General features: G+C 41.0%; 1 protein-coding gene across 2 annotated transcripts in view; it reads right to left on the reverse strand.

Annotated features, from left to right (window-relative positions):
• The window catches only part of lrba (LPS-responsive vesicle trafficking, beach and anchor containing), an 849,775-nt gene that overhangs the window by 706,419 nt on the left and 129,010 nt on the right, over positions 1-14,346 (reverse strand). For both annotated transcript variants that reach the window (XM_063046460.1, XM_063046459.1), the window contains exon 20: positions 7,552-7,675. In XM_063046460.1, the coding sequence (XP_062902530.1) occupies positions 7,552-7,675 (124 nt within the window). The remainder of the gene's footprint in view (positions 1-7,551; positions 7,676-14,346) is intronic.

The following is a 14,346-nucleotide window of genomic DNA, read 5'->3' on the forward strand; positions in this document are numbered from 1 at the left end:
TAAAGGCCAAGATATAATTAATGTTTTGTCTTCATATCTGGAAGCAAAAGGTCTGTCTTGGAGGAACTGTGTTGGTATCTGTGGTTGGCTCCATGAGAAGTTTCATTTCCCTTATAAAAAAGAGAAACTTCCTGACATTGTCACAACAGGCTGCATTCTTCACAGAGAAATGCTGCTGTCAAAAATCTCTTGGGGATTAAATGAAAAAAGTTCTGGATGATGCTACAAAAAATGGTTAACTTTATTAAACAAAGACCAGTTCACTCGAGAATGTTTAATGAAGTGTGAAAACTTGGACAAAAAGCACACCAATCTTCTGCTACGTACAGAAATCCGGTGGCTTAGCAGAGGAAGAGTTCTCAACAGGGTGCTTGAGCTGAAAGGTGAATTGCTGGAGTAGTTTCAAGAAAATAATAGGACAGATTTTGCTGAATATCCCCGTTTCAGCCTGATACAGCTAAAAAGCACAACTGCTTCCAAGGTCAGTACAGTCAACAAAGACGTCTTAATGTGTTTAAACAAACCATCGCTGCTTAAAACGGACGGAAACAACACCAATTGTGGTTGGAAGTGCCCACATAGGACACCTCGGAGGAAGCGCAGGTGTAGAGTGGGGTTACAAGTACGTTTAAGGAAACAGGGTTTTAAATTCCCTATACCGACTATCTTGCTGGCAAAAGTGCAGTCTCTGGTGAATAAATTTGATGATCTCAGAGCTAGGGTGTTGAATCAGAGGGACATTAGGACCGTGTGTGTCCTTTGTTTCACGGAATCCTGGTTAACCTCTTCCACACCAGATGCAGCAATTCAGATCAATAGGCTTTACTATGCACCGTCAGGATAGATCTATAGTCTCTCAAAAGCACAGGTGAAGGAGTACGCCTCATGATCAACTCTTCTTGGTACACAAACCTATCAGTGCTGTCCCAATTCCGCTCACCAAACCTGGAATATCTAGCAGTAAAGTGCCATCCTTTTTACCTACCACTGCAGTTCTCTGGGGTCATTTTGGTAGCAGTTTACATTCCACTTCAGGCCAATGTCAAGCAGGCTTTAGATGATCTGAGCAATGGAATCAACATGCACGAAACAGTGCACCCTAACACCTTCATCATTTTGGGAGATTAAGGCCAGTCTGAAAAAATCACTAAGCAATTACCATCAACAGATAACTTGCAATACCAGAGGAAACAACACACTGAACCATTGCTACACCGCCATCAAGAATGCCTACTGTGCTATTCCACGCCCTCACTTCAGGAAGTCTGATCACCTAGCTGTACCTCTACTCCCAGAGTATAGGCAGAGACTGAAGACTGCAACACCAGTAAAGAAGACCAAGAAGGTTTGGACAACGGAAGCACAGGAGCACCTGCAGGACTGCCTTGAATCAGTGGACTGGACTGTATTCAAGGATTCAGCTCCCAAGCTGGATAAGTATGCTGCAGTTTGTACCGACTTCATTAAAACCTGCATGGATGAGTGTGGGCCCACCAAGACTTACTGTACATTCCCAAACAAAAAGCCATGGATGAACCAGGAGGTACGTTGTCTGCTGCAGGCTAGATCTGTGGCAATCGTCTGGCGACCCGGGCCTGTACCAGAAAACCAGGTATGATTTGCGGAGGGCTATTTCAAGGGTGAAGAGACAATTTCGAACAAAGTTGGAGGTGATATCAGATGCACGGCAACACTGGCAGGGTATGCAAAACATCATTTCCAACAAAGTGAAACCCAATAGCATGAATGGCAGCAATGCTTCACTAGCAGATGAACTCAACGCGTTCTATGCACACTTTGAAAGGGAGAACACAACTGCAGCTGTGAAAATCCCTGCTGCTTGGATAAATCTTACATTAAAAGTATGGCAGAAGGTGGTTAATTCATGTGGAATTAATAACATGTTAAAACTCTTTAGATGGTGTGCATATGATACCGAATTCCTTCCCAACAGAGGAGATAAAAGATTTGAGCTATGGATAAAGAAAGTCTTACAACCTACCTCTCATTTATAGATAAAAGAGTATTACAAAGTTTCCAAATCCTGCAGGACAAACATGGCCTAGAACATAATGACTTTTTTAGGTACCTTCAAATACGAAACTATGTTAACCAGAGTTGTAGATATACAGACCTATCAAAAGTAGAATTAGAGTTTTTCAAGATTCTGAATTCGGCTTGCAGTTCAATACCTAGTAAATCAGTTTCTCGCCTATATAATGCACTCTCCCATGCTAAAAATGTAAATACACTGTATATTAAAGAGAAGTGGGAGAAAGAAGCGGGGTTGGTACTTTCAGAGGAGGCTTGGGGGGAAATCTGCAGCTTTCAATGGTCCTCGACTAATTCTTTGACTTGGAGAGAACATTGTTGGAAAAACATTACAAGATACTTCAAGACCCCATATCAGGAAAAATATAAAGATACAAATGTGATGTGTTGGAGAAGGTGCGGCTCCAAGGAGGCGAATCATTTTCATATTTTCTGGGATTGCCCTAAATTAAGTCTATTTTGGGAAGGTATTCATAGAACATTAGTTAAGGTACTTAGGTCCCAGATACCTCTGAACTTTGAGACGCTCTATTTGGGGCATGTATTGTTCCTTGAACAGAAGGAAGATATAAAGTTGCTGCAGGCCCTCTTAGCGGCAAGTAAGAAATCAATCACTAGAAAATGGCTAAATCCAATACCACCTACATTAGAAGATTGGTACGAAATTATCTTGGAAATATTTAAAATGGAAAAGTTGACTTACTCCCTGAGAACTCAAAAAGAAACATTTTATCAAATCTGGAATAAATGGATTGAATATATAACCCCAATGTGAGCAGACTTTAGATGACTCTCCTAATGATTTACATTGCTCTTCTCATCAACACAGTAATATTGCTAACGTAAACACCCCCAGTCTAAATGTTTGTTTTTTTTTGGAAAATAGAGAATTAACACAAGTAAAGGGAAAGATTTGGGAAAGGGATAAAAAAAATATGAAAAAATTAAGTAAATAAGTACATAGGGATTGGATAATTATGTCTGCGGGCAGGAACAAGCATGAACAAATTGGGATATAAACACCTACAATGGTTGGTATATAGGCTTGTATGCAACATTTTGGACCAGTGGAAATGGTCCAGAAGGGTTGTATGGAAACTATTATTACCATTTTTCTTAACAACTAATTTCATTACTTAGCCTAATAGGTTAGATTTACCACAGTACATAATTATCTATTTAAATGTTTATTTTCCTTTTATATCATCTCAATGTGTACTTAAGAATGTTTAAATAATTGTAGTTTTATACATATAAAAAAATGGAAAAGGTTATATGTGTGAAAAAAGTACATGATAATTGTGAATTCCTTATCCAAATAAAAATAAAATTAAAAAAAAAAGAAAATCCCTGCTGCACCTGATGACCCTGTGATCTCCATCTCAGAGGCCGATGTTAGGCTGTCTTTAAAGAGAGTGAACCCTCACGAAGCGGAAGGTCCCGATAGAGTACCTGGTAAGGCTCTGAAAACCTGTGACAACCAACTAGCAGGAGTATTCAAGGACATTTTCAACCTCTCACTGCTACGGGCGGAAGTTCCCACTTGCTTCAAAAAGGGAACAGTTATACCAGTGCCTAAACACAAAATACTCTGCAGATGCTGGGGTCAAAGCAACACTCACAACACGCTGGAGGAACTCAGCAGGTCGGGCAGCATCCGTGGAAATGACGAGTCGACGTTTTGGGCCGGAACCCTTCATCAAGACTGTAGAGGGAAGGGGAAGCAGGGAGCTGATAGGCAGGAAAGGTGAAGAAGGAATGGGGAAAACACAATGGGTAGTAGAAGGAGGTAGAACCATGAGGGAGGTGATAGGCAGCTGGGGGAGGAGGCAGAGTGAAATAGGGATAGAGGAAGGAAGGGGGAGGGAATTACCGGAAGTTGGAGAATTCTGTGTACATACCAAGGGGCCGGAGACTACCTAGATGGTATATGAGGTGTTGCTCCTCCAACCTGAGTTTAGCCTCGTCATGGCAATAGAGGAGGCCATGTATGGACATATTGTCTATCGCCCAGTAGCACTCATATCAACAGTGATGAAATGCTTTGAGAGGTTGGTCATGACTAGACTGAACTTCTGCCTCAGCAAGGACCTGGACCCATTGCAATTTGCCTATCGCCACAATAGGTCAACGGCAGACGCAATCTCAATGGCTCGCCACACGGCCTTAGACCACCTGGACAACACAAACACCTACGTCAGGATGCTGTTCATCAACTACAGCTCAGCATTTAATACTATCATTCCCACAATCCTGATTGCGAAATTGCAGAACCTGGGCTCTGCAATTGCAGAAATTGCAGAACTCTGTACCTCCCTCTGCAATTGGATCCTCAACTTCCTAACCGGAAGACCACAATCTGTGCGGATTGGTGATAACATATCCTGCTCGCTGACGATCAACACTGGCGCACGTCAGGGGTGTGTGCTTAGCTCACTGTTCTACTCTCTACATACACATGACTGTGTGGCTAGGCATAGCTCAAATACCATCTACAAATTTGCTGACGATACAACCATTGTTGGTAGAATCTCAGGTGAGATATGCAAACTAGTGGAGTGGTGCCAGAGCAACAACCTGGCACTCAACGTCAGTAAGACGAAAGAGCTAATTGTGGACTTCAGGAAGGGTAAGATGAAGGAACACGTACCAATCCTCATAGAGGGATCAGAAGTGGAGAGAGTGAACAGTCTCAAGTTCTTGAGTGTCAAGATCTCTGAAGATCTAACCTGGTCTCAACATAGCGATGTAGTTATGAAGAAGGCAAGACAGCAGCTATACTTCATTAGGAGTCTGAAGAGATTTGGCATGTCAACAAATACACTCAAAAATTTCTATAGATGTACTGTGGAGAGCATTCTGACAGGCTGCATCCCTGTCTAGTATGGGGGGGGGGCGGGAGAGGGGCTACTGCACAGGACCGAAAGAAGCTGCAGAAGGTTGTAAATCTGGTCAGCTCCATCTTGGGTACCAGCCTACAAAGTACTCAGGACATCTTCAGGGAGCGGTGTCTCAGAAAGGCAGCGTCCATTAAGGACCTCCAGCATCCAGGGCAAGCCCTTTTCTCACTGTTACCATCAGGTAGGAGGTACAGAAGCCTAAAGGCACACATTCAGCAATTCAGGAACAGCTTCTTCCCCTCTGCCATCCGATTCCTAAATGGACATTGGATCTTTGGACACTACCTCACTTTTTTAAAAATATACTTTTTAAAAATATTCAATATATGTTTTTGTACTTTTTAAAAATATTCAATATATGTACAGTCAGCCCTCCATATCCACAGGGAATTGGTTCCGGGACCCCCTGAGGATACCAAAATTCACAGATGCTCAAGTCCCTTATATAAAATGGCGTAGTATTTGCATATAACCTACGCACATTCTCCAGTATGCTTTAAATCATCTCTAGATTACTTATAATACCTAATACAATGTAAATGCTATGTAAGTAGTTGTTATTATACTGTACTGTTTAGGGAATAATGACAAGAAAAAAAAGTCTGTACATGTTCAGTACAGACGCAACCATCGTAGCTCTTCTGGGAACGCTGATGCTGCCTCAGCGAAAATACCATTCAGCGTTTGTTTTGCAGCAAGCCGTTATAGAGGCAGCACACACACCATAACTTTGAACGCATGAGATTTTCGCTACAATTGACAGTGCTGCAATGATAGCAGAAAAGTATGACTTTAATTTTGAAAGGGCACGTAGGTTTAGGGCAGGTTTGCAGGATGTTTTGAGTGTTGACAAAGAAATGTATGATAGAAAAATGCGTGAGCCTTCCAGTGTGCTCACTGTCTTCCCGATTCTGGTAAGTGAAACTACACTGTACTGAACATACATTATTTCTACTTTATATAGGCTGTGTATTTATCATATCATTCCTGCTTTTACTATATGTTAGTGCTATTTTAGGTTTTATGTGTTATTTGATATGATTTGGTAGGATATTTTGTGGGTCTGGGAACGCTCAAAAATTTTTTCCATATAGATTAATGGTAATTGCTTCTTCGCTTTACATCATTTCCGCTCTACTTTCAGATAGCAAGGGAAACCAGTACAGTATTTTCAATCCGCAGTTGGTTGAATCCGCGGGTGCAGAACCCGCGGATACGGAGGGCCAACTGTATACCATAATTGATTAACATTTATTTTTTTATATTTTATTTATTATTACTTTTTCTCTCTGCTAGATTACGTATTGCATTAAACTGCTGCTGCTAAGTTAACAAATTTCACATCACATGTCGGTGATAATAAACCTGATTCTGATTCTAAGTGCATTGAAGATGAAGAATAGCTGCAAAAACTAGCCTACTTTGCAGACATTTTTCATCATATGAACCAGTTGAATTCTGTAAGGCTCGGGAGAAAATGTTTTGACTTCAACTGACAAGATTCTTGGATTTAAAAGGAAACTGAATCTTTGGAAAAATCATGTTGCAAAGAAAATCTTGAAATGTTTCCACTGCTGCTTGGGCTTGAGAGTGAGGAAGGATATCAGAAAGTCTTGAATCTTATTGAAAACGAAGTTTATTATGTTTGCTTTAAGAGTTTTAAAAATTTATGAAAGGGAGAAAAAGACTAATTTCAAGAAAGGAAAGCTAAGCTTAACTACCTGTTTTTTCAAGAAAGGTTGGCTAAAAGTTCATTCTCTGCTTGAAAGAGCATGACAATTATTTTTGGATTACATTATCTACAACTTCCTGAACACACTAACATGAGCTGAAGATATATTTATTTCATTTTTTTTTAATGCAGGGGGTTCCCTGAGGCCTGAAAATTATTTCAAGGGTTCCTCCAAGGCAAAAAGGTTGAGAAATGTAGGGATAGATAATGACTACATTTAATAAGACTACATGATGTCAAAAGCATAATCAATGTCTCTTTTGCTGATAAACCAGTAACCAAATCGGTTGATTAGGTTTTTTTAAAGCACTTTTTCATATCTTCTACTCATATTCATTTTAAATAATTTTTCCAAAATTCTCAAGGAGTAATTACTTACACAGCACACAATTCAGGACCTTTTTTTCTAAAAGTAGCTTTACATAGATATCAAAATTTACCAGATTTATTGATAAAGGAGGCAGGGCAGCAAGAGAAGAGGTGCAAGACAGATTTCTCAAGAACTCCAGTTAGAGCTGGAAAAAGAAGTCATGGCTGGAAATGCTGCTCGACTCTAAAGGGATCAAGTGCATATAATCTTTTGAGTAGCAACGATTATAAGTTCTGCATTTACCATGGAAAGAGAACACCTAAAATATTCTATTGCATCAAGATACATGCAATGCCAATACGCAATATTAGCAATAATCCAATGTCAGAAAACCTGAACTGTAGCAGATAGGTGAGCTGAGAAAAATCTCAGAAGTGATTCGTAGTTATAACCAAATTATTGGTCAAAACCAACCTAAGTTCCAAATTTAAATGTATTGAAATGTACGTGTTTAATTCACTTAACTGAATCGCAGTTAATAGATTTTGCCAACGCACCTTCTATTTTCTCGGCTATTGTTGAAGAGTTTGATCATGTCAGATAAGAAAACACGAGAAACCTCCATTTTTTCGAGAAGCTGAGGAGAATTCCTCAAAAGTGCTGCAATCACTTTCAGAATTTCTGGAAAAAAGCAATCATAAGGTTAAAAGGGGCAGAATTTTCAAAGAAGCTGTATTTTGAAAAATATCTAACAGTTTCACTTTGAATTTTGTGCTGCTGGGTATCTACAAATTTCCACAAGTTTTATAGCGTTGCCATAAAATATAAATATTTGTTAAAGTTATTACAATTTACATATTATGCGCATTTATGTCCAGTAGCAAAATGTGCAAAGCCAACTTCCATTGTAGTTGATAGTATTAATTTAAATTGAGATGATTTTGTATTGCTCGAAGAGGAAATGTAATCAAATTATCTGAAGAACTATCTTTTAACATTGTTCTGGACTGTTTTGATCTAGAACAGGGGTCCACAAACCCCTTGGTTAATTGTAGGGGTCCATGGCATAAAAAAAAGGTTGGGAATCCCTGATATGGGGCAATATACTAAATCTCACAAACATGTGCAACAAGACTGTGTATCTACAGTGGATTCTGGTTAACTGGGCCATCAGTTAACTGAAGCAGCTACTTAGTTGGGACAACTAATGAAGAACAAAAAGCAATCAATAAAATAGAGCAATGGTGTCCCTTTGTTTACTTGGGACACCATGCCACATGACTGAGGCTGGAGACTGTTGTCAAACAGCTTCTAACTAGCTTCAGACGTGTACACCTGCATGCCCATTAGGCACAACACCATGCTTAGAGCAAACAGTTTTTAAATAGCATCAGTTGTATGTTCTTGTGTTCAAAAAGCAGTGACTATTGTCACTAATAGTTGGAGAAAAATAAACATGAAGACAATTCAAAACTGTTTTGCTCTCTGCAGTTTTAACCATTCAAACTTGAAGATGTCACAAATGGCTGGGAATGCAAATAAAACTATTTCACTTCCTCAAGTCAGGAACTGTGAAGAATTTGAGGGCACCAATAATCATCTAGAATGTTACAACAAAAAAAAAAGATATGGAGGATCAAATCATCAATAGCATTATATGAAGGCAGTCCAAAATCTACGTTACATGTCTGGGCTAAGCCTATTTATTTACGGTCAATCAAAAGAAAGTATACACTGGATAAATTCCTCTAACAATAACTGTGAGGAACTAATACAGTTTTATAGTACTGTAGTAGAATTGATAGCATTCTAACTTGTTCTGCATTTCATTTAAATAGACAGCTTGTTACTCAGTTAAACAGTAGTTTCTCTTTTCATTTTTTTTTAACTATTTCCATGAAACTTTAGCTATTTGGGGCAGCCACTTAATTTGAACCAAAACGTACTGGCCAATGTGTCCAATCTAACCGGAACTCAATGTATTTAAATGCTGGGCATTATTTACATACGTGCTAATCCTACCAACAAGGAAAATAAACACAATGCAACACACACAAAATACTGGAGGAACTCAGCAGTCAGGCAGCATCTGTGGAATTCAAAAAGCAGCAGATGTTTCACATCAAAACCCTTCATCAGGACTGGAAAGAGGAAGATGCCAAGAAAGTGGAGAAGGGGAAGGAGGACAAGCCAGAAGGTGATAGATGCTGGGTGGGTGGGGGAGAGGGGGGGATGAAGTAAGAAGCTGGGAAGTGATGTGGAAAAGGCAAAGGACTGAAGAAGAGAGAATCTGATAGGAGAGGAAAGTGGACTACGGAGAAAAGAAGTGGGGGGGGCCACCAGGGGAAGGGCAGGCAAGTGAGAAGCAGGAAGAGGCCAGAGTGAAGAATAGAAGAGGGAAGCGGGGGTGGGGGGGCAATCATCAGAAGGAGAAACTGATGTTCATGTCATCGAGTCGGAGGCTACCAAGACGAAATACGAACAGTTACTCCTCCACCCTGAGAGTCGCCTCATCATGGCAAGAGAGGCGGCCATGGGCTAACATGTCAGAATGGGAATGCAGAGAGGAATTGAAATGATTAGCCACCGGGAAATTACACTTTTTGGAGGTGCTCAGCAAAGAGGCTCCCACAATTTACATCGGGTCTCACCAATGTAGAGGAGGCCACATAGATCAGTGGTCCCCAACCACTGGGCCGCGGACCGGTACGGGCCGCAAAGCATTTGCTACCAGGCCGCGAGGAAACAATATGATTTGGCGATAGGAGTCAGCTGCACCTTCTCTCATTCCCCGTCACGCCTACTGTTGAACTTGAATGCACGCGAGGTCATTACCCGCGCGTCATCGTGTCAGCGCGGGAAGGAGATTAACTCCTCGAGCTTGCAAATGACGGCGGGCTGAAGAGTATGTTTGACATAACATCTCTGCCGGCATTCTGGATCAAAGTCAAGGCTAAATATCCTGAGATAGCCATGGAAGCACTGAAAACATTGCTTCCATTTCCAACATATCTCTGCAATGAATGCAACGAAAACCAAATTGCAGAATAGACTGGACATAAGGAACCCCCTTCGAGTATCGCTGTCTCCCATCACCCCTCGATAGGGCCCTCTTGTTGCAGGGAAACAAGCCCAGGGCTCCCACTGATTCAGCGATATTGGTGTGTTGCAATGATTTTATATGTTCATACGGGGAAAATATGTGCTGTGTGTTTAATATCCAAATGTAACTTAAAATGTTATGATGCTATTGACTTGTATAACCATATAACAATTACAGCACGGAAACAGGCGACCTCGGCCCTTCTAGTCCGTGCTGAACTCTTACTCTCACCTAGTCCCACCGACCTGCACTCAGCCCATAGCCCTCCATTCCTTTCCTGGCCATATACCTATCCAATATTACTTTAAATGATAATATCGAACCTGCCTCTACCTCTTCTACTGGAAGTTCGTTTAACACTTACTTCAAGCTCCTTTGTCCTGCCATGATAATTGACTTATCACTATATTCATGCAAAGAAAATATGCGCTGTGTTTAATATTAAATTCGTTAGATAAACTTTTAGAAACAAAATTGAGTGTATTAGCCACTTATCACCTATAGTCTTGTAGTGATTAACACTCCTCCCCCGCCCCCCCCCCCGTACAGAATCGCCAAAAAGGATTTGCAGAGAAAAATAGGCAGGTCACGACGCGCATGCGCACTGCTGCCCGCGCAAGGCTTCATGGTCATTGTAGTCTTTTTCTGGGTAAACACAATGTATTTGACTGCCGGTCCGCAAGAATATTGTCAATACTAAACCGGTCCGCAGTGCAAAAAGGTTGGGGACCCTGACATAGATGACCCAGCAAATTTGCTGGTGAAGTGTTGCCTCACCCAGGACTGCTTGAGGCCATGAATGGAGGTGAGGGAAGGGATGGATGGGCAGGCATAGCATTTCTGTCACTTGCAGGGATACACACTAGGAGGCAAAGTGGTGGGGAGGGGAATCATGGAGGGAGTGATCCCTACAAAAAGTGGAGCATGGGAGGGGGAAGCAAGGATATGTTTGGTGGCAGGATTCCATTGAAAATGGCAGAAGTTATGGAGAATGATGCATTGGATAGAGGCACACAGGGTGGTTGGTGAGGACAAGAGGAACTCTATCCTTGTTAAGACAGTGGAAAGATGGGGTTACCAGAGATATCTGGGAAAAGGAGAAAATGCAAGTGAGGGAGGCATCAATGGTGGAAGAAGGGAAAGCATGCATTATATTTTCAGTAGAAAGGCAACAATTCAGTCTCAATAAGTCAGGGAACCTAAATGTAAATTTAGGCAATGGAGGTAAGTTACTAAATCTCAAGACTCACTTTAACTCCTATTTTTTTGTGAAGCCTAAATGTTCATGCTCCTATTAGTGAAAAAAAAAATGTTGATAGCAAATAACAAATGTTATTTTGCCAGTGTCACCCACTGATCTATTGTGGCAGGATATTTGAGCTCATTTCATATAACAAGTTTCAGGCATAGACATTGATTTGGAAGCCAGTTCTCAGTTAATCAGCAAGGCAGGTGCAAAGTTTCACATAGTATTAGGGGCTGGTTACACTGACAAAATAACTTTGACAGTCCTTGGGTTAACCATATATCAATGTACTTCATATTTACAAAAATTCACAATGACTCAATATCTAATATTAGAGCAAAAATATTAAAAAGATCAAAAATATTTAAATATTAAAAGACTAAAATCTCACACATACACAAGTGAAACATTTAAACTAATTTAGCCCATATATAAAGCTCTGCTGACCTTTCTCTCAGCTTTTATTTCAATAGTGATGGTCTACTTTGCACTAGTTTAGCAGGTCAACTTTCTAGGCTTAGTTACAAAATGTGCAGAAAGTTGTGCACCAACACCAGACCATATGTTGTGCATGTACTCAAGAAATGGCCCCAAAAGTAGCTTGTACAACCATAACAATAGTTCTCTATGTCCAAGCTACAATGCTCTCCATCATAAAATTTAATATCTGTGCAAACCATGATGTCAATATCTTCCTGAATGTGATCTCTATCTATATCTTGTTGCACTTTTACAGATCATGGGTATGATGTTGTGGCCATCATTGAATCGTGGCTGAAGGATGGTTGCAGTTGGGAGCTGAATGTCCAAAGTTACACGTTGTATCAGAGGGATAGGAAGGTTGGCAGAGGGGGAGGTGTGGCTCTGCTGGTAAAGAATGGCATCAAAGCATCAGAAAAATGTGACGTAGTATTGCAAGATGTTGAATCCTTGTGGGTTGAGTTAAGAAACTGCAAGGATAAAAGGACCCTGATGGCAGTTATATACAGGCCTCCAAACAATAGCTGGGATGTGGACAACAAGTTATAATGGGAAATAGAAAAGGTGTGTCAAAAGAGCAACGTTATGATATTCATGGGAGATTTTAACATGCAGATAAATTGGGAAAATCAGGTTGGTAATGGATCTCAGGAGAGTGAATTTGTTGAATACCTACAAAATAGCTTTTCAGAGCACATTGTCATTGAGCCTGCTAGGGGATCAGCTATACTGGATTGGGGGTTAAGTAATGAACTGGAGGCGATTGGGGAGCTTAAGCTAATGGAACCCTTAGGAAGCAATGATCACAATATGACTGAATTCAACTTGAAATTTGATCGGGAGAAAGTAGTCTGACATAGCAGTATTTCAGTGGAGTAAAGGAAATTAGAGTGCTATGAGAGGGGTGTTGGCCAAAGTAAATTGGAAGGAGATGCTGACAGGGATGATAGCAGAACAGCAATTGTGTGAGTTTCTGGGAAAATGAGGAAGGTACAGGACAGATGTATTCCAAAAACAAAGAAATACTCAAATGGCAACACAGTACAACCATGGCTGACAAGGAAGTCAAAGCTAATGTAAATGCAAAAGAGAGGGCATAGAACAAAGTAAAATTTAGTGGATTGAGGATTGGGAAACTTTTAAGAACCTACAGAAAGCAGCTAAAAGAGTCATTAGGAGGGAAAGAATGAAATATGAAAGCAGGCTAGCAAACAATATCATAGGGAATGCAGTGGATGTTTTACATTCAGGTTTTCAGAAAGCCTTTGACAAGGTGCCACACATGAGGCTGCTTACCAAGTTAAGAACCCATGGTATTGCAGGAAAGTTACAAGCATGATTAGAGCATTGGCTGATTGGTAGGAGGCAGCGAGTGGGAATAAAAGGATCCTTTTCTGGTTGACTGCCAGTGACTAGTCGTGATCCGTAGGGGTCGGTGTTGGGACTGCTTCTTTCTATGCTGTACACCAATGATTTAGATGGAATAGATGGCTTTGTAGCCAAGTTTGCAGTTGATGCAAAGAATAGTCGAGGAGCAGAGCGTTGAGGAAACAGCACGGCTGCAGAAGGACTTAGCAGATTCAGAGATGGGCAAGAAAGTGGCAAGTGAAATGCAATGTTGGAAAATGCATGGTCATGCACTTTGGTAGAAGAAATAAATGTGCAGACTATTTTCTAAACGAGGAGAAAATCCAAAAGTCTGAGATAAAAAGGGATTTGGAATTCCTCATTCAGAACACCCTAAAGGTTAACTTGTAGGCAGAGCCAGCGGTGAGGAAGGCAAATGCAATGTTAGCATTAACTTCAAGAGGTCTAGAATGTAACAGCAGGGATGTGATGCACTGGTGAAGCCTCAACTTGAGGTATCGTGAACAGTTTTGGGCTCCTTACTGAAGAGATGTGCTGGCATTGGAGAGGGCTCAGAGGAGGTTCACAAGAATGATTCCCGGAATGAAAGGGATATCATATGAGGAACGTTTGATGGCTCTGGGCCTGTGCTCATTGGAATTTAGAAGGATGGGGGGGTGGGGGTCAGGAATCTAATTGAAACCTTTTGAATGTTGAAAGGCCTAGACAGAGTAGATGTGGAAAGGATGTTTTCCATGGTGGGGGAGTCTTGGACAAGAGGGCACAGCCTCAGGATAGAAGGGTGTCCATTTAAAACAGCAAAGCGGAGAAATTTCTTTAGCCAGAGGGTGGTGAATTTGTGGAATTTGTTACCACAGGCAGCTGTGAGGGTTAGGTCGCTGGGTGTATTTAAGGCGGAGACTCATAGGTTCTTGATTGGCCACGGCATCAAAGGTTACGGGCAGAAGGCCAGGAAGTGGGGGAGTGGGGCTGAGGAGGGGCAAAATAAAAAAGAATCAGCCATGATTGAATTGCGGAAAAGACGGTGAGCCAAATGGACTAACTCTGCTCCTATGTCTTATGGTCTTTTTTTCTCTCTATTCCCTGCCTCTTCACTTGCCTATCTAAATGGTCCTTAAATGTTGCTGATTTATCTAGTTCCACTATCTCCCCTAT

Source organism: Mobula hypostoma, chromosome 4, assembly GCF_963921235.1.
Source record: "Mobula hypostoma chromosome 4, sMobHyp1.1, whole genome shotgun sequence".
NCBI lineage: Eukaryota > Metazoa > Chordata > Chondrichthyes > Myliobatiformes > Myliobatidae > Mobula > Mobula hypostoma.